The following is a 21,477-nucleotide window of genomic DNA, read 5'->3' on the forward strand; positions in this document are numbered from 1 at the left end:
GGTTTAATATACCAAGTAATAAACATGTGGCTGTGATGCCATGAATAACACAGCTTTTGTTGAATCCATTAATCTGCTGCTGAAATTATCATGGCTGATGTGAGTTTAGCTGAAAACAATTTCAGCCAAAGAGAAAATTTTACATACCAGTGTTTAAATGAGATAGTCTTTCCTCCTTTGGAAATTACAAATTAGCATGTACCTTTTAAAAACAGTTGATCCTGCTCTTTCTTTCTCCTTCCTCCACCTGTTCTCCCATCATTTTAAACTTTGGTGCTGGTATTAACTTTAAACTGTCAGCGAAGAGAGTGTGACTTTTTGTGACACTGACAATGGCTTTCTTCATTCCTTGACAGGATGAAGAACATTTCATATTTGAAGCAATGTCTTGGTATTACATGTGTATCATCCATTCAAGCTAGGCCTGGGCATTAATAAAACTGCCTGTCTCTTTCAGATATAGTTGTTCCACTTACATATTTATGACGGGCATAAAAAGAGTGTGTGCTCATACTGTTCAACAGCATAATTGAAAACACATTTCAAGAACTGCTCTCCCATCACAGCATAAAACAGAGAATGTTTAATAATAAATGACATTTCCATTCTTTAAACTGCATCCACGAATAAAGTCAAGTGAGGTTGCTGGCCGTGAACCCTCTGGCAAGCTGAACTCTGTTTAATTAATCTACTTCTGCAGAAAACACACAAAGGAAATTCTAATTAGAACGGTATCAGTGGATACTAGATAAACTCAGGCATAAAAATGTTGCTTTTTATAATAAGCAAAACAGATTTTAGATAAAAGATCCCCATTTCATTACTATAACATACACATTTTTTAATATGGCATCTGTATGATCCTATTCACCTTAAATTAATTCAATAGGGACAGGTTCATTTCGTGTTAAGAAATATGAAAAACAAGACAACAGAATGCTTTCAACAACCTCTGCTCAGTTACAATGGAAGTGCTACTTTCCTCTGTGGTCTTTGTCTCAAGAAGAGACACATATCCAGGTGCCAAAGAATGCATTTCCCTATATTTAAGATCTATGTGTAATGCAGTGAGTTCCCAGTGGGTAGTACACCCCAAGGGGTGGTGGAAAGATCAGGGGGCAGGCGAGGGAAAAGTGGGTGGTGGTGGTGGTGGGGGCTTTGGTCTAAACGTGTGCACAAGAAAGACAGGGGAACCAAGAGCCTGGAGACCAGGGTGAGATGAGGGTTGTATAACACTTAGAACATAGAATAATAGAGTTGGAAGAGAAACAGGGCCATCCAGTCCAAACCCCTGCCATGGCAGGAACTCTTAATCAAAGCATCTCCGACAGATGGCCATCCAGCCTCTGTTAAAGACCTCCAGGAGGGAGACTTCTCTGGGAAGTTGTTCCACTGTCGAATAGCCTTACGGTCAGGAGTTCCTCCTAATGTTGAGGTGAATCTCTTTTCCTGTAGCTTCCCCCAGGTCCCTAAAACCACAACATAGTGTTGCCATCATTTCATGTGGTGGGTCTCCCGCTCTTGTCGCCAGGTGAGCTCCCTCCCTTAGCTCATCTTCACTGGCAGTGGCTGGTGGGAAACTCTTGTGGGAGCTCAGGTTCAGGGCATCACCATGACTCCGAGAGGCACCATTTTTGGACAGACGGAGTGACTGGAGCAAGGAATTAGAGCATGTCGCAGTAGGGGAGAAGTGGGGGAAAAATGAGCTTCACATTTGGGACCCTGCTTAATCTCTGCAAGCTTTTGGGACTTGCTGGCAGGCTGGGGCTGCTCTTGTTTTATTTCATTGGTCAGGCTGAGAGACAGCGTAACAAAGAAACAATGTTTGTGTTTTTATGGGGGGGTATGCTTGAAGTTGGGCAGGGAAGACAAGTCTCTGGGGAAGGAGAGGGAGGAATATATGGGGTTGATTCTTGGAAAGAGTCCTTCTTTGTCGCAGGTCCTGTATTTAAATCTTCTCTTCCCCATCCATGTCAGTCTCCAGTCCAGCAGTGGGCTCTGTAAACCACTACCACACAATATACATACCACGCTGCACTCCTCCACCCATGAAGTAGAGATACGTTTCTTGCCAGGAGTAGATCTCCCTTTGCACCTGTCACCTTGGGAGCAGCTACTGACAGCTGGTTGAGCAACAATCAAGAGGCCTATTGCCTGCAGTGGCCTTTGATGGAGGGGTAGCATGCATAGCATGCAGTTACTAGTCAGCCAACTGCTTGGGTGCTCCCACAGTGACCAGGCGCAAAGGGAGCAGTGCCTGAGCAGCCATAGCAGCGACCGGAGAGCTCACCTGGGCCAGCCTTTGCTACAGGCTGGCACAGGTAGAGGCTCTCAATTGCTGTTTGGCCAGCTGCCAGTTGCTGCTCCAAGCTTTTGGTTGCAAAGGGTTCTGTTTTGAATTTGCAGAAAAACTGTAGATCTAATAGCAACCCTATTTGGTTTATGGGAATTGCAACTTCAAAAGGGGCATGAAAATGTTGAAAGTGCTAACAATGGCAATACAATGATCCATAGATGACTGAACCAGGGGGAAAACCCACTCCTGACTTTCCATAGAAGGATTTGAAACACTGGATGCTGCTTTATACCAATTCATGCATGGCTCCATTACTCAGTAGTGCTCACTAGATACAATGGCAGTCACTTGTTGGCTTTTCAGGGAGACTCTACCAGAGATGACGAAAAACTGAGACTCCTGTGTGGAAAGTAGTGCCTACCCATTAGCCTTGATTTCTTCAAGCAATAATCTTCAGCATATAATATATTTATTAATTAATACTTATGACTATGACTGGGAGCATGCACATCTAAACCAGACCAGCCAAGACTGTGGACAAGGAGAAGCCCTTACCCCGCCATGATATAACAAAGAGAGAATAACATCAAAAAGAATTTTAACACCAGTATCATCCCATGCACACTGGGTGTTGAAATGCATGTGTGAAACTGCTGAAGGTCAGGCAAGAGTCCTGCTAACAACTAATTTTCCCTGCCTGGCAGGTATGCAAAGACTGCTGATGTTTTGTTTCCACAGCCTGTATGAAAATGATGTATTATGTGCTGTATGCGCTAAGTTCCTGGCAAATCTCCCCAATAAAACAGCAGGAACAGTCCACCTAGATTATGATTGCTTTTTTTCCTCGTGTCTCAGTAGCTCAGTGGGATGATTATCCTAGTTATTATAACCATGAACAGAGCCCCATGCATCAAACATTTTGAATTCAATGGGAAAAAAGACAGATGTAACAAAGCCCATTGCCTTCTTTCGGCGGAAAAAATGACCCTTATAAACGAGCATCTGTTTCAAGGCTTTGCATTTTTATGTAACACATGAACAGCTTTCTTCTTTGCTCCTTTGGACATGGAGTGCCAACAGCTACCGGCCTCTGTCACTAAAGATATGGGTGAAACAGCTGACAGATTAACTAATTCTATTGGGGCTTTCATATGTGCTTGCATCAGAAACCAAATCTCTGAAATAGATTCCTAATGGCCTGAGGTTCACAACAACAACCAACTCCCTCTGGTCAACAACGCTTTGGACCATCCTTTGAAAAACAACCACCACACCTCGTAAAAATATCTTTAATATTTTGTGATAATGAAGCACCTTTTCCATCAGTTTTGAATGTTAAAAGCTGGTGTCAGCATTCGAAACTGAAGGAAAAGGCTTCATTGTGATGTTCTATTTTCCTCATTAGGGATAATTGTCACTGATTGTAGGTGTCCTATGTAGGTACAATAATAGCAATTTACCAGCCTGTAAAATAAATCCTAAAGGGCTGTTAGGACCCAGACTGTAAAGGCCTTCTCAGACGTTCAGCTATATAGCCAATTCGCAGGAGTTGCTTCTGGAAGCTGCCATAGCTTCGATATGTGACTGGCAATGCCAATTGTTTATCGAAGGAAACGGTTGATATTTGGGAATTCCTTTAGAATAAGAATCGTAGAATCGTAGAGTTGGAAGAGACCACAGGGCCATCCAGTCCACCCCTGCCTGCAGGAAATCTCAATCAAAGCATCCCTGACAGATGGCCATCCAGCCTCTGTTTAAAGACCTCTAAGAAAGAGACTCCCACTCCACTCTGAGGGAGTTTGTCCATGTCCCCTTCGTCTTGAACCTCTGCAAGTCTCTGTGTTGCAGAAGATTTTGGCGGGTGTTTCAGAGACTCATCAGTACATACAGGGTAATTTTCTATGAACACTAGATTATTCTAAATTTGCCATGCATGCGGGGGGGGGGGGAGCTGCTTTACAATGATATTCAATGCATCAGAAGCTATGAACTCCTGTGCTACATGTAGCAATTGTGATGTCAAATGAAAGTTATCTGGACTTCTCTTCATCAGTTTAGCATCACAGAACCATAGAATTGGAAGGCGATCCAAGGGCATAGTTCAGTCTTCTGCCATGCAATACCATTTGAGAAGAAACATCTAATCCTGTTCAAAACCTTCAATGAATTGAGTTTACCAGGATACCCTCTCCAACTTCACATATCTTGACCCTTACAAGTTATCCGTGCTGTTTAGTTGAATCCTTGTCTTGTAACTTGAACCCATTGTTATCTCAGTCCCATTAATTAAATGTGCTAACACATATATTTTCTGTGAATCATGAGTGTTGAACATTTTCCGTCCAATTCAGCCTTATTTAGAAAAAACATTGGCATCAATGGGCACAAGCCACAATTATTAAGCCCATTGATTTTTTCTTATTACAACTAATATCAACCAACCCATGTGCACACTAAATAAAAACTGCAACAAAGCCCTGGCAAATCCTGCCTTGAAGGAATAATTCCTGAAACCCTACCATGTAGAATAAGTAACCAATCTATTTTGAGTGAAATACAATGAAATAAGATCTATGGATGCAACTGTTTTTAACGGTTGTTACTGATAATCATATAACATTCTCTTATGCCCTTTGAACTATACAGTCAGGAAAATCAGATTTCAATTGCTTTCTACCCCTCAAATCAAACCTGTTCTGATTGACTGCATAATAGCTCAGAAAATTGTAATCAAATTGTTGATCAAATTGGATTGGCTCTAGATAACTCAGAATTGAAACTGATTCAGTCAATAAAAGAATTGGTTTTGACAGAAATGCCAATAAAGACATACAGCACCCATAGATCTAAGTAATGTGTTTTTAGCATGTGATTTCCATAACAATGTAAAAGCACTGTTTTTTCAGAGCATTTGGGCTCACCCAGCTTCGCATTTCTACATTAGCACAATCTCTAAATAAAAGAGGACCAACGATTCAACAATATGAAAAATGGAAGGATATCTAAATTAGGAAGACAAGAAAGGAGTTATGTTCTGTTTGTGATTATGTAAGTATGTGGATATTTCCATATATATTATATATAGATAGCTGATAGATAGAATAGGATGGACATTTTTAAATATTAAAATAAGGTATAATCATATAATACTCATCACACAATTCCAAAATGTGATCACATAGGGAGCCCATATCTTACTACTTAAATGTGCTAAAAGTAATATATAGATCAGACTTATAACCGCAGAAATATTTAATCATTATGGTAGATTTGTGTTATTAATTCAGCTAAAACCATGCAACTGAAAGAAAATAAACGGTGTAGTTAATTATAGATTTTAGCTGTGGTACCTATAATGGACTGCATCCAAGATGTTATATACAATCTGTGTTTTTACTACTGATTGCAGGAGTTGCTTATTTATTCATTTACTTGCTTCCTTACACATCTATCCGCTTTGTTTTCGCTCTACAGTATACTTAAGGATAGCTTGCACTGAATAAAAAATTAAAAAACGCTGCAAAAGAGTTCCCTAAACAATTCATGAATGGATGTACAAACACACTTTTCTATGAATAAACTCTGGTATTTTAATGTAAGCAGCTTAACATTTTAAAGGCAGAGATCTTACTGCAAACCTTCTGGAATACAGAGGGACAATTTTGAATAAATATGCACAGCTGGGAGCATGTGGCCCACCATGAATTGCCACTCTGATCCTGTTAGCCCACATGGTAAGTGATAATAGGAATGTATTTCATCATAACTGGGGTACACTTGCCCTGACCTTGGACATGACAGAGGTGGGCAAATGTGACCTCTATTGTTGCAGCCCTAAAACCCCTCACTAGCCCCACAGCTCAATCCCCATGTTTTAATTCTGCATGATTTAAAATTAAAGACCTCCGAAATGCATTAAACACACACAAAGTATCCCTCAAAGGTCCTCAGAACCTACACTGCCCCAATACCTGTTTTCTTCGCATCATTCTCAAAGGTGACAAAAGAGACCTTCACTACCTATTGCCATTTTGAGAAATCTGAAAAAGAAATACCCCAATTTCCCTCGCAGTACCTCTCAACTGTTGACAAAAGTAAAAGCATACCTCTTTTTGACATCATTTGGAGAGTGGATGCAAAAGAAAAAGAGGCATTTGGACTTGGAGTGGGTGGTGTGGGTGGCCTAGATAAAACAAGGAGGTGAAGCAGATGAACTGGAAGCGCACTTCAGCCGCACCGGCCGCAATCAGGCCAGGACCATGGTGACCACATGGCCCATCTCAAACAGGCCTGTCCCGACTGGCATAGTGGCAGCTCCTTTACTGTCCCGGATGGAATAATCTGTGGCAGTGGCCACTTTGGGAGTGGGCCAGTGGTCGCCACATCCTGGCTGCTCCTTCCCAGCTGATGCTTCCCCCTTAGGCTCTTTTTTGATCTGGTCCTTTGGACTGGAGAATAGCATCAGTGCCTTCTGACCACTTTGAGAGCATGTGTCATCTAGACGCCATCCTAAAGTGGCTCGAAGCTGTTTTTGGCCCAGTGTTTTCAGCCTAGATCTGGTGAAGCTACTGTTTTGGAGAAGTAAAACCGAAGGATGCATGAAACCTAGTGAGGTCAAAACTATATTTGTGAGGCTGCTGATCAAACAAAACAGCCCCGCTTTTGAATGGCCACAGTTTAATCTCTCCTTTACCAAGGGCAGCCAAATTAGAGAGCTAAAATGCTGGTGAGATACATGGAAGGACTGCTATGGAAGTGAAGCAACTCTGACAGATGGGTATAGCACTGGCAGGGCAGATTTCACCAATGGTGCTGGGTGCAGAAAGCACTCAAAGGAATTAAGGAATTCTGAGCCCGGAATTGTCCACTGACCTGTGAATATCCTTCATGCAAAAGTCTCACCCTGGCTATCCTAACAAAAAAATCATTTCAATAATATAGTTTGAGCACCTGGGCATGTATGTCTAGTGGATAATTTTGTTGCGCTGTTAGAAAGAACTGGATTTCAAAACCCTTGTCAATCTGATGCAAATTGCTCAAACCATTGGTAGGTCCAAATCTACCTTCAGCCCTTCCTTTGACTAGGTTACCACTTGATAGACGATCAAGTTAATATCATGTTAATTCTACGCTGCCAAATATACTTGTCCCTCCACATTAATTGGGTTAGGGTCACAGGACCCCCATGATAGGGAAAAACTGCAAATACAATAACACGATATTTTACCTGAGATAACATATCTCTAGGAATTCAGGTCTTCCGTGCAATTCTGTGGTCAACATCGCTGAGACGCTGACCATCAAATGCACTGAGGAGCTACAAATGCCTAGTGGAGTCTTCCCTCTAGGAATCTCTAGGTCCTTCGGTGTGACTTTTGGTTCAATTGACCACAGATTCGCTGGAGGACCTAGATTCCTAGAGAGAACATACTAATAAAATCTATGAATATCACATCCACAAAAGTCAAAGCCACAAAATAGGAGGGATGATTGTATGGCACTTCTTACTATCAGTGCTTCTTTTGTGGAATCTAAAAATTATTGTGTGTTAAGAGCCTTCACCTTTAGAAAGCAACTTAACCCCAAGGATGGCAGCCCGTCCTTTATTATAAGGATAGTAACAATAAACTCAATTAAAATTCTACATAAGGCATATCTTTGTTGTTGTCTTTCTAAAGACAACAATAAAGAGAAAATAAAAGAGTGGTTTACCATGAAGGTCTTAAAAGGACTTCTTAAACTAAATGGGGTGGGGGGTTGGAATTTTGTTACATGCTTTCTGCATCAGATCTAAGAGTTGGTCACCTAACTACTCGCACTGCACTACAAGAAAAGCTTTCATTCTATTCCCCACTAGATACTCCTGTCTCTCTTTGTATCCCAATTGATCACCTTACATACTCATAACTCCTACTAAGACAGAGAGAGAATACAAGTAAGGGGACCTGATTTTAACATACAATTGCATAAATTATGGCTCATGGAGGCCTCCTAAATCAGGGATTGAGAATGGTTACTCTGCTCAGATTTGAGCAAGCCTGACATTCTGTACTGCAGATGGCTTTGAGCTCTGTCGTGACTGTAAACTAAGCCTGGAGATTAAGGAATAGCTGTGTTCAGAGTCGCTGACAAAATCACTGGTGGAGTGTTACTGAATGACCAATTCTTAAATAACAATATTACTACCTACACCAAAGTGTAATTCAGCCATCCATTAAAAAATGCAAGGAAATGCCAACCTGCAAAATATGTTGAAAATAAGCCAGTTCAAAAATGGCTCCCAGCTTTGCACTTCATTTTTCTTTCTCTGCCCTGGCAGCATCTAGGGGCAAGGACACCAAAAAGTAGACAGATGCCACCCTAGAATATTACTTATAGGATATCAGTGAATAGTTTGCCAGTCTGTCTTTTGTTGGTTGCACTGCCATAGTGTTTTTGCACTGCTGCTAAAATAATCTACATCCTCATTTACAAGTGTTGTTACCATGATTAAATACAGAGGCTCTCGCATTGCAATTGCTTACTTATAAATGTTCAGCGGGGTTACTAATAATAATATAGTTCCACAGTTTGCAACTATAATCAGGTAAATTATATGCACACATAGTAGTTATAGTACTGCTCATTTCCCTAACAGTTAGCTAGCATGCACTAGTGAGGGCTTGTTCTCAGATCTCTTTTGTTTGGAGACATAATCCTATTTATTACCCCTGATTAACAATTGCCCTGGGGCATTGTTCCTCACAGATCCAGGAACCAGAACTGCATGTGCTCCGTGCTTCAGTTGTTTCTACTAGCAACTGGCATGGGAGAAAAACGCCCACATGAAGCAATTACTGCAATAACCAAAGAATATCAAAGTTCAAGTTTGAATTAGGGGGGAAAAGAAAAAAGGAAGATTTGTTACTGTGATACAACAATAGCTGAGATCTCGCTTCACTTAAGGGACAACAGTAGTATATTGGCAAACCAAACATGACATGAATAAGGAGACAAGATTAGTATTTTTTTTCAAAAGTCACACTATTACACTTGATTTAGCCAAAAGGCCGAGAATTCAACCATTAGAATGTAGAAGGTTTTTATTCTCATAAATATAACTAATTACTAGAAATGACTAGTAGTAAATAATACCATTAGGTAGGTTTTATTTGTATGTTAAATGTTATAAATAAAATATGGACAAAAGATCTATCATATTTTTATAGATAATTCCTTCCATTATAAAAAGTTAAAATATGATATACATGATGTGTGAATGAAATCTGTGCACTAAACAAAATATTTTTATTCATATACTATGTTGAGCGGGGGACAGATGCCATCCCCAGTGTACATGTCACAAGGGTAAAAAGTATGAGAACCACTGCACATGTGCAAATAAAATACATACTCATAGAATGTAACTGAATTAGGAAACCAGGAGATAGTTCTTTGTAGAACGCTAAATTACTTGTGTAAATCAAATAAAATGTGGGCACGGGTGTGGACACTCTGCCAATCAAGACCAATTTATCCAGCTGCATCTTGTTGGAAAGCAAGAAGTATCTAATATAGTGTATCGGTGTTTATCTTAACAGGTAATGTATATCTGCACTACGTTGCTAAATAAGAAAAAAGATGCATCTCACAAAAAACAGAATGGAAAATAATTATTAATGCTACTATTTGTAGAGTACATTCGGCTTCCAGTGTAGTCTTAATTTCTTAAAAAACAGACACCTTGTTCACTGTGTTACAAAAGAGAAAAATGTCAGACTCTTGACGACTCATAAAATTTTAGTACCCACCAATCAGAATGGACTATAACATAAAGGTATAATCCATAGACATACGCCTTTACTAAAAACCCTAGCAAAAATCTTAATGGCTTTCATGTCACCATGCCAGTGATAACCTGAATTATTGCACGATTGAAAACCTTCTGTTCTGGAGGTTTCTGAACACATTTTCTGTGTCCCAAGAAGTTCTGCTATACATTGTCAAAAGTCAGCCAAGTGCCTTCTATAATATTTACTCAGAAGATAATTCAGAATTCCTGTTTAAGCAAAGGTCCCTCCAATGTTAGTTGAAAGCTTTGCCCTTTTACACTCAGCCTTTTATTGCTGCCCGTTTCACGCAGTAGGGGTATTAATGCCCGCTCATTAGCCAGTGGAAGCTCTTGATGGGATTTTAATTACTGTTTTTCTTCTAGTCCCCCATCATAGATAAGGACCTGATTAGGGCTACCGAACACAAATGAATCCAAGGATGATTATGACAAGACAATGCCATGGTTACAAAAGTAAATTCATTCAGCAATTAATGGATAGAGTTAGTATTTACCCCTAAGAAAGCCCATTTTAGTTTACTTTATTTAAACCTTGCCTTTCTCATAGGGATCCATGGTGTCTTAAACTATAAAACCTGATAAAATGGTTGAAAAACAGATTAAATAACACCCTGGCCAGCCAGCAAGAAGGCTCTCTTCCAGGTCCTCACCAGATGAGCCTATGCCAAGAGTGGGATTGAGGGAAAGCCCTCTCAATGGTACTGCAACTAGACCACGAGCTCACTATGCCTCATTTTCTTTTTAAAGTGTGCTATAATTTTGCTATTAAAAACAAAATAGCGAATGGAAATCAGTAACCAAAGCCCCCAAAGAGAGAGAGAAAAAAAAAGACAATTGAAGGATAAATTCAGAACTTGTTAATCATTTGTGTTGAGCAGAAAGCTATAAAATGGGTTTACCTTGCACAAAAGATCAACAAGTTATGAACTCACCCTTAAACAGTCATATTTTTTTTCTATTTTAGGGCTTTAACTACTGATTTCCATTCACCATTTTTAATTTTAATTTTAGCAATAAAATTACAGCACACTTTAAAAAGAAAATGAGGTTCTTATCCTCATATTCTTCCAAACACTTAGGCCTGTTACAGACTGCCAAAATAAAGCTGCTTCGAGTCTCTTTGGAGGTATGCTATTTAAATGATGCATGGGTCCTAAGAGTCCGGAGGCCTCAGTTTAACATGAAATTTGGTTAAAATCCCACTGTTGAGAGTAAAGAGCATTTTACTATTAAAATTAAAATTAAAACCACAGTTGCTCTTTAATTGCTACCCCAACAGTGCTTTATCTGTCCTCACGGGGAAAGAAATGGCATTATAACCAAGTTTCACTGTTAAACTAAGTATCTGGAAAAAGACGGCAATAAGACAGAAAACTTTGGAATGCAAAAGTTTGATAACAACTTTTGTAAAAAGTGCAACTTGAGGCTGCCATTTTTATATTTGCTTTCCTAAAACAGAAGCACTTGATGGTTCAAATGATGATACTACTATAAATAACAGCCAATATGCAGATAATACAACATTCCTAGCTGACAAGTTAATATGTCTTGCGAAGATTACTTGAATGTAAGCAATGATTAGGGCTTAAAATGTGAAGTTAAGAAAAACAAATGCATTATAATTCTTAAAAGGCAAGTGGTCCCAGAAATATAGTGGATGATTCAAAATAAATGCCTGAGCCATGTTGACAAATATAAACACTTTGGGATATAGTTGAAGCAGTAGTAGGATCATAATCAAGCAATAAAAGTTAGAATAGAGATGGACCAGACTATCTTTTTAAAGATGAAAGATGTAACGGTGCAACCAAAATTTAAAATCGGCTTTGCAAAAACAAGGTTAAAGTCTAAATTTCTAGACATCACAGGGATATTAGTTGTGCGGTTTACATTTAGACACAGATTGCTTCTCACATGGATGATTATATGTTGTGTGTTCTAGAGTCAGCAAACCAATCTCTATACGTATCTACACAGACAATGGAACAACAAAAATATTGTATACCCACAAGCATTGTGAATTTAAATATTTCAGAAACGTGTGCTTTCTCTTTTCTTTCTTTTCCATTTAACCAGCCTGAGCCACAGCAATGCATAGCCAGGTACAGCTAGTAAAATAATAAAAGTCAGGGTCCATTAGCAGAACAAAAAGATTGTTAGCCTGATGAAGAAGCCAAGACAGCTTCAAAATCTTGCAACATGTATTTTGTGTATCTTGGTTGTGCCAATAAAGGTATCAATGCTTTGTGGATTTTGGATGTCATTGTACCCGGTTGTCATAACTGCACCTGGCTATTTTAATATATGGAGGAATAATGAGCTCTCGCATTACATTCAAGGGTCTTGGCTGAAATCCAGTGAGAAATTATTTAGTGCTAGCAATAGTTTCTAAATATGAAATGTTGCATAGAGTGAAAACTATTTGCATAGAACAGAAACTAATTATGCTGAACAATAAACTGCTCTGCTAAATGTTGTCTTGCATTATGTTCAACAATATGGCCCAAAACAATGCAGAATCTAACCTCCTCCCAGCACAAAAGACAGGTCAGTGAACTAAGGGATTTCAAATACACTCCAACAATTTGTGGAAATTCTGTGCTAAATGCAAAATCAGTCCTATACTGGAGACATCCATTGAAATCCATAGGACTTACATTACTTGTGACTGACAAGTCTCATTCATTTCTGCTTTACATAGGGCCAATAATAATGGATTTAGTCCTCTACAGCATGAAGCCAAACATTCAAGAATGTAGCTCCATATAAGCTCACAATATCAAAGGTACATTAATAATGACAAAGTGGTAATCTGCTTTCCAGTATAATCAAATATGGAATAAAAAAACAAAACAAAACATCCATCCTTTAACACATACCAATACAGGTGAATTCCTGGCGTTTCCTTTCATATACTGGTTTCTGTTTGCCATTTGAAAGAGATGAAAGACCATTTGGCAAAAGCATGAATAGGAGCAGGAAGACTGAGGAAGGAGCCATCTTCCCACCTATTCTGATTCAGAAGAAAGGGAGAAAAACATAATTGGACAATGCTGTAGTTTGGATAGTTTAGATCAGTGGTTCCCAACCTTCCTAATGCCGCAACCCTTCAATACAGTTCCCCATGTTGTGGTGACCCAAACCCATGAAATTATTTTCATGACATTGCTACTTCATAACTGTAATTAAATAGGTGTTTTCCAATGGTCTTAGGCGACCCTCATAAAATGGTCATTCGACCCCCAAAGGGGTCCTGACCTACAGGTTGGGAACCACTGGTTTAGATAATTCTCATTAGCCAGAGGGTGACTCAGAGAATCAGATAAATTGTTCGTCAATTCTCATTTAGAGAACAGAAAACAACTTGTAATATGAAAATGCAGCAGTTAATTCAATCCTTCACTTTTTCCACACATGAAATAAAACTTGAGGTTTAAACTTGATTCTAATCTAGATTTGCACAGTTAATGATCTGCTAAGGAAAACATAGCCCGCCTCTGAAACAGGATATATTTGCATTACACAGATGAATAGTACTTAGAATTCTCTCTTAGAGAGATCTAGCAAACCTCATTAAACTATCATCCCAAAATTTCATAAGATGGAGCCACAGCTGGTAAAGGTGAGATGAAATTGATACAATCATTTAGTGCTGCTACAGCCCCTATTGTGGCTTTCATGATGACCTCCAGTTCTGCTTGTAGGGCCCAAACAGACAGGCCAAAATAAAGCTGCTTCGGGTCACTTTGGCCCATTCCACATGGGCCTTTGCACCGTCCCCGTAACGTGCTAGGGGTTGGCTGAGGACTTAGCGTCCATACCAGCCTCAACCCTAACACATGACGGGGGCGTAAAAATGGCATGGCCATTTTTACGTGTCGGATGTTTAGTGTCCGCACGTCCCCCTTGCCTTGCAACGTCATGAGTGTGACATTTGCGCACTCATGTGTCGCAAGTATGGCGCAAAAAGAAGCCACTTTTTGCGGCGTCTTTTTCTGCCACCGGGAAGCCTTCCCGTTTGGCGGCTGCAGCTTCCTGGCAGTGGAAATGGAGGAGGCAGCAGACTGCTGCTTTCAGGCGGTCTGTAACACGCCTTTGGAGATTTAAATGACACATAGCATCTTAAGAGGCCAGAAGCTGCACCAAAGTGGCGTTCCAGTTCTTAGGACTGGAGCATGGCTTTGAAGCAGCTTCCAGCCTCTTAGGACACATGCATCATTTAAACAGCATATCTCCAAAGTGACCGGAAGCAGCTTTATTTTGGCCTGTCTGTTCAGGCCCTTAGTTTCAAGAAAAAAACTCCTGGACCTAAATTCAGTTCTTAGACTTACTGAGAATGCACCTACTAAGGAATATTTACTTTGGGTAGATTCACAGAACCCTTCCCTCTCATTCACCCTGTAAAGAGTTGTTTTTGCTGACCAATTGCATTGTTTACTAGTCCAGGATTGAGAAATGGCTGCCAAAAGCTGCAGCATTAAAAAGAGGATTCCAAGGAAATCCACCTTCTATCTTTTAATGATTGCTTTATTGCCTGGCCAACCAGATTTTGCACAGATTCCAGCAATGCCAGGCAGTACTTGTACTTGAAATTTTCTGGGCTTCCCAGCTCTGGAGTTAAAGGGTCAAAGTGACAGTCCCAGCCCTGAATTTAATCCAAACATTCAGTACAGGAAGGCACTTTTGCTTCATTGGATGGACAACACTGTTTTCATTTAGTAACAGCATTTGGAGCAGAAAAAGGGAAGTTAGAGAGAGAGAGAGAGAGAGAGAGAGAGAGAGAGAGAGAGAGAGAGCATGCACAAATGAGAGATTTCAATTGATAGTAGGATGTGGGAAAATATGTGAAGTCACTTCCCATTTAAAGCTAAGTCCACTGCAGTTAAAGAGGATACTATTAGGTTTGTCCACCGATGGTATTTTACCACGGTGAAATGGGCTCATATATCTACCAATGCCAATCCAAATTGTTGGGGTTGTGATGGTAGGGGAACCTTTGTACATATGTGGCTGGATTGTCCCTCAGTGTGTGAATACTGGACAGAAATTTTACAGCTAACCTCAAAGACTACTATACAAAGCATACATTCATCACCACTCCTGTTGCTGTTCTCTTTTTTATGGATGAAAATAAAGCCCTGCAAAACAAAGAACTTATTGGCTTTCTTTTGGCTGTTACCAGGCTTGATATAGCTAAAAACTGGAAAACTGGAAAGTTGAACATTGCAGGATGGTGAACTAGACTTTAGGACCTGTAGTTAATGGAGAAAAATTGCAGATGCTAATAATAGAATGAGAGGCTTACACTCTGGACTGACTTTCCACATGATTTGGCACACACTTATTGAATACATCCAGTAGGACTTGATTTCTAGACACCCCTCAGTCTTGTCTAACTTTTTATGGAAAGACGTCTTCCAGGATCTCTGAACGTGCCTTTTGCCTATAATTTCCAGATCATTACTTTGGGCTATGGTTTAATTTTTGCTTTTTCAATCAAATAACTACATTCTCTCTGAAATTAGTTTTTATTTGTTGTTGTTTTAGTATAGTGTTTGTTGTAATGTTTTGTATGTAAATAATATTTATTTATTTATTGTTAAAAAGTGTAAGAGAGTAGACAGAGAAGACACAGAATATAGGCTAAGTATAAAGTTTCCCTTTCAGAGATATCCTGTCTTTCCAGGCAGCAATCCATCTTATATCCACTTAACCAGGAATAAATCTCACTGAACTCATTGGTGCTTTTCAAAAAAATCTCTGAGTCATATGTATGGGGTTGAATTATTAATTTTTATTATATTAATTTAATGATTAACTTTTAAATAAAATCATTTTCTTTCTAAACAAAATTGAACTCTGAACTGTGTGGAGTCCCCAACGAACAATCCTTGTGGATTATCTGCATCTCTTGCATATGCTATAGGCACAGGAGCACTGGAAGGGTAAAAAGCTGATAGGGGAAAGGACCACAGGGTACACAAGGTACCATAAAGAGGGCCAGGTGACTCAAAGAGCCACAGACTGTGTACCTCTACATTACAATATATTTTCTGTTTCTTAACTACAAAGCAGTTGTGGAAAGAGGGTTTTCGAGTGGGAAATTAGCAGGTATGTGTGTACTGACACCCCTTCCCAGTCTACTGCATTATTTACATAAAAGACAAGTAATATGCATGATATGCAAATGAGACAGGCCAAAATTGGTGGGTTAAATATGACAACCCTATCTGCCACCTGACTCTCTCAGTGGGGCGTTGGAAACATGTCTTTCAGCTAACACTGGCACGGATATTCCAAGCTTTCCCAACAAGCAAATTGTCTGGGTTTCCCAAACAGCAACTATGAAAAAAGAGGGAAGTTGTTTGCCAAATACTCATTCCTGCAGTTAACCTCAAGGGCACTCTTCTGCAGAAGTGACAGTATGAAAGCAAAAAGCAATTACGAAAGATACAAGACCTCCAGCTTTGGCAACTGACACAAGGGCTAGAGCCCTCTGCTTCTTCCATTTTCAGCCAAGGTTACATGCAGGTTCTCTGTCTCCAAGTTCAGTGCAGAAACATGTTGCATCCACTTTAAATTATTCCACATCGTAGCTTCCTCTGCATGGCAAGCCATTTTTGGATAGTCAATCAAAATATAATCTAGCCAGTTTCCCCCATGGCACGAGGGAACAGTTTTGCTCTATCCAATGCATTTGGAGAAAACTGAATGACTGGCATAGCAAGCTACTATACATAGATTATTTTAACTGCTTTAAAACAACCCTGTTTTACATGTTATGTGTTAGATGGTTTGACATGTTTTTAGCTTTTAAATTATTCTGTTTTGTTTATATTCATTGTATTGTAAGCCACTCTCACAGCCTTGGATGTAGAACAGGTAATAAATATTTTTTATAAAGAACAAGATAGGCAGATACATAGGTCACCATGTGGAGAGACTTGCCATTTGGAGAGATTTATTATAGTCCCCTATAATACAGTCACCAAGTGAACCTGTTCTCAAGGAAAATACAATAAGGATGGGCCATAACAAAGGCTCCATACGGCCAAAATAAAGCTGCTTCGAGTCACTTGGAGGTATGCTGTTTAAATGATGCATGTGTCCTAACAGTCCGGAAGCTGCGCCAAAGCTGCGCTCCAGTCTTTAGGACTGGATCGTGGCTTTGGTGTGGCTTCTGGTCTCTTAGTACACATGCATCATTTAAACAGCATCCTTCCAAAGTGACCTGAAGCAGCTTTATTTTGGCCTGTCTGTATGGGGCCAAAGTCCCATTGTACAGTCTGTCCTCAGTATCCATGGATGCTTTATCCACAAATGCAACCATCCACAGCTTGAAAATATTTTTGAAAACAAACAAATTCCAAAAAGCAAACCTTGTTTTTACCAATTTTTTTAAGGGACACCATTTTGTTATGATACTGTATTTAATGGATCTTGAGCAGCCATGGATTTTGGTATCCATGTGGGGTCCTAGAACCCAACCTCAGTGGATATCAAAGGCCCACTGTAGTTGTTTGTACCTTATGAGAAGATGCCTATCTCACCCTTGGACAGTAAAGCTGTATGTCTAAAATCAGGAGGGGGAAACATTACACAGTCCTATACACCTATTTACCACATTCAATCATCCTCCCTGCAAACTTGAATAAGTTTGCATGTATTACAGCAGCAGGTTCTGAAACGACATGCAACAGGCACAGTCTTCCTCATGGAAGATAAATTACCAGTCACAAAACAGTTGGTGGATTTTCATACAAAGAGACCAAGCAAAACTCCAGGTAGGAGTGACTCAGACCCCATAACTTTCAAAACAGGTAGCCAACCCAAGAACAAGAACAGCAGCCAAATAGAAATGCTGTATGCCTTACCAGGAATTTCTGAAGCTGGGACTTCTAAATATAAAAGCAAGAGCAAAAGGAAATACCTCTCAAGGACAGGATTCTCTTGCAAAAGGTAGCTCTTGTCTTGGTTTTCCTCTTCCTCTTTTCTTAACAAGTATGGTGTCATTGGTATGGGGGTGGGACTCGGCAGCAAAGATCATAATTTGATGTTTTCTCATCAACTTAATTCAACTGAAACTAAAACATGGAAAGAGATTTGTTCACACTACATGGCAGAACTACCACACTACTGCAAGATATAATTTGATTGATTCATAGCATCTTTCACACTTCGCTTCCAAGGAGCTAGTCTGATTTGTATGGCACAACAGCTGAAGCATTTTTACTCACATAGTGTGTGTGTGTGTGAATAAGAAGGGGTGGGATGAGATAATAATAATAATAATAATAATAATAATAATAACAACAACAACAATAATAATATTTATATACCGCCTTTCCAAAAAGATCAAAGCGGTTTACAAAATTATATAAAAACATATAAACTACATAAATGATTTACATAAGCAAATAAGTAAAATACCTAAACAGTACATAACGTACACAAATTAAAATTCGATCCCTCATCCCTTAACTAAAATACAACAAGCAAAATTACACAATCAATTACGCAAAAATGCTTCAGCTGGTCCTTAAGGTTTTACTTGCCTTCTCTCTACAGGAAGATGTGAAAATATTCTCTAAAAGAATTTGAGAATGTCCTTATTTTTGTTGCCTTTCTAAATAATACATTGTATTCAGTTACTTAAGGGAAACCAGGACATTGTGCTGATTTGAGTGATGGACTCTGGGAGACATGGGTTGAATGTCCGCTCAGCTATGGAAACCCACTGGATAACCTTGGACAAGCCACAATCTCTCAGCCTTGCAGAAAGGGAATGGCAAGCCTCTAAGTAAATCTTGGTGACCCTAAGATAGGGCCACCATATATCGGTGTCCACTTGAAGGAACCTAACAGCAATTACAAACACATACACATGCACATAGGGGCCATGCCACTGGGGGATCCTTAGAGCTTCTATCCAAACAAATAACCTCTGAAAAATCTGTTGCAATGCAGTCGATGAAAGATTAACAACAACAACAACAACAACCATCTCCTGCCCCAGCCACAGAATCCAGCAAGGCTATGGGTGCAGACATGGTTTCATCAAGTCTCCTCCCATTATAGCTGACCAGGACAATTGTTGTTTGTCCTTCTAATGTATGTCTTTCTAATGTATTTTTCTTGACAGCTGTGAACTTTTAAAGCTAATGCTGCTGTCAGATTTTGTATTTTGATTCCCCAAACCATTTCTGTTTTGTATGTTTTGTTTTATTTTTACAAATAGAACTAGCAACCGTGAAAAATTGATGCCTCTTCTATGCACAGCAATCACCTAGGCATTCCAAATGCAAGATGACATCTCTGTACCTGGTCTTGTGATCCATTTTTCTTCTTTCTTTTCTTCTTTCTTTCAGGTGAACCTTTGTTAAGAAGGCAGCACCGCATAAGGCCTTTAATCTTCTGAAGAACCTTTTAAAAGCACATCACATACTACACCAAGATACTTTGATATAATTTGAAGCTCTGGACCCTACGTTCTATGGTATTGTTCCAAATGTAAAGCTTTCAGAATGGGACTCCTTCAAAAACATTTTCTTTTCTCTAGCCTCATTTTCTCTAATCTTGATTTTTCTCTAATGCAATACATCCTGATTTTAGTTTTCTATGCTCATGTGATCCATCTTCTGCCATCCAGATAGACCGTTGATGTGGTGATACAGTTTACGATAAACTTCAAAGCCTCTGTTTCTGGGGATGTCCACCACAGATAAGATTTATTTTAGACGCTTTGGAGGCGACATGCTTGAAATCAGCTTCAAATTAGAACACTGCCTTAGAAAAAAAATAAAGCTTCAGTTAGATGTTTCCTCACTGTGATGGAGAAACAAATAACTGCAATAACTTTTTTTTGTCTTTTTGACAAAATTGAATGAAATTTGTATACATTTTTACTTCCTTTTATGTGCATGAAGCCTATCATTTCATACAAATAAGTCCAAATAGCCTTTACATTTTAACCGTAACCCCCCCACTCTCACACACATACACAAGCACAAATATACAATCTCTTCAGCAAAATTTGCAAGTATAATTGGTCCCTCTACAGGAATGAAGCCTACCACATTTTAAACAGCCAGATATGTATGAGTGTCCCCCCAGGAAGTTATAATAATTTAAATGTTATTTTAAAAATTCAGTTATCCCTTGTGTGTGCATGTATGCGTATATTTTATGATCAGTTTGCATGGAAATTACACACGCACACCAAAATGCCTGCATGCAAATAACTTGCAAAATTGTTAAAAGGCATGTGCAGTATGTGTGTGTGTGTGCACACATACACATGCATGAGTGAATAATTAAAGTTTGGAATGGGAAAAAAATTACCATCTCATTCCACGGAACAGGATGTTATTGAAATTTGTATCAAAACTATATACACTGGTGAGAAACTTTAATGATTTTAGAAGGATAGGTGCACCGTTTGGGTTGTCCCGCTGAATGAAAAACAGAGTAAGGATGTGCTTTGTTTTGTTGTTTCTGCTCAGTTGAGAACACCAACATTACAGGAATCAAAAGTGCTTTACATCACCCTTGAAGAAGCGGATAGATGTTACGCCATTGAGAAATAATATGAAACTATACAACATATAGATCTTTTGCAGGGAAACTTTACACTGTAATATTTTAAAAAATGATTCTATCCTCTTCTCTTTCATGGATGATTTGCCCTGTTGTCATGTGATAGTCTCATATGCATGCACACAGAGTGTTAACTAGAATCATAGAGTTGGAAGAGACCACAAGGGCCATCCAGTCCAACCCCCTGCCATGCAGGAAATCTCAACCAAAGCATACCCGACAGATGGCTATCCAGCCTCTGTTTAAAGAGCTCCAAGGAGGGAGACTAGTGGTTTGTCAATTCATAAAACCTTGCTTGGAGACCCTATCTCAGATATGATGATATTGCTCTGCTCTATCCTTCTCTTCCGGCCAGATAGAAAGTACTGGGGGTGCTTAAATCTAAAGTTATGGGGGATGGTACAACTCATACCTGCTTGGAGAATTTATTTCAGCAACAACTATGATGTAAGTCATTCCCACTCCTGAAAGCCCTGAGTGCTGCTGATGCTGCCTCTGAGGACTGATCTCACCCTCTTTTTATTGTCCCACCAGGAATACCATAAAAATAAAAATAGTGGTACATTCAGACAGAGATTGAAAGCCAGAGATGCAAGGTCAGTCTGGCAGAATGTCAAATATCCTCTTTATGTGAGGAGGAAGCAGAATGTGGGGCTGATCCCTGATGACAAGGCAGGAAAACGTAGCGTACCAACTTCACATATGAAGACCCTGAATCAGGGTCTTACTGCTCCTGAAATAATTGTGTCTGGCT

General features: G+C 39.4%; 1 protein-coding gene across 1 annotated transcript in view; it reads right to left on the reverse strand.

Annotated features, from left to right (window-relative positions):
- Positions 1–18,069, reverse strand: part of AOAH (acyloxyacyl hydrolase) — a 161,897-nt gene extending 143,828 nt beyond the window's left edge. Inside the window, exons 1-2 of the mRNA XM_042475171.1 lie at positions 18,002–18,069; positions 13,007–13,135 (exon numbers count right to left, since the gene is read on the reverse strand). Of these exons, the coding sequence (XP_042331105.1) occupies positions 13,007–13,127 (121 nt within the window). The 5' untranslated portion in view covers positions 13,128–13,135; positions 18,002–18,069. The remainder of the gene's footprint in view (positions 1–13,006; positions 13,136–18,001) is intronic.
- Between the last annotated feature and the right edge of the window lie 3,408 nt (positions 18,070–21,477).

Source organism: Sceloporus undulatus, chromosome 6 (genome assembly GCF_019175285.1).
Source record: "Sceloporus undulatus isolate JIND9_A2432 ecotype Alabama chromosome 6, SceUnd_v1.1, whole genome shotgun sequence".
Taxonomy (NCBI): Eukaryota; Metazoa; Chordata; class Lepidosauria; order Squamata; family Phrynosomatidae; genus Sceloporus; species Sceloporus undulatus.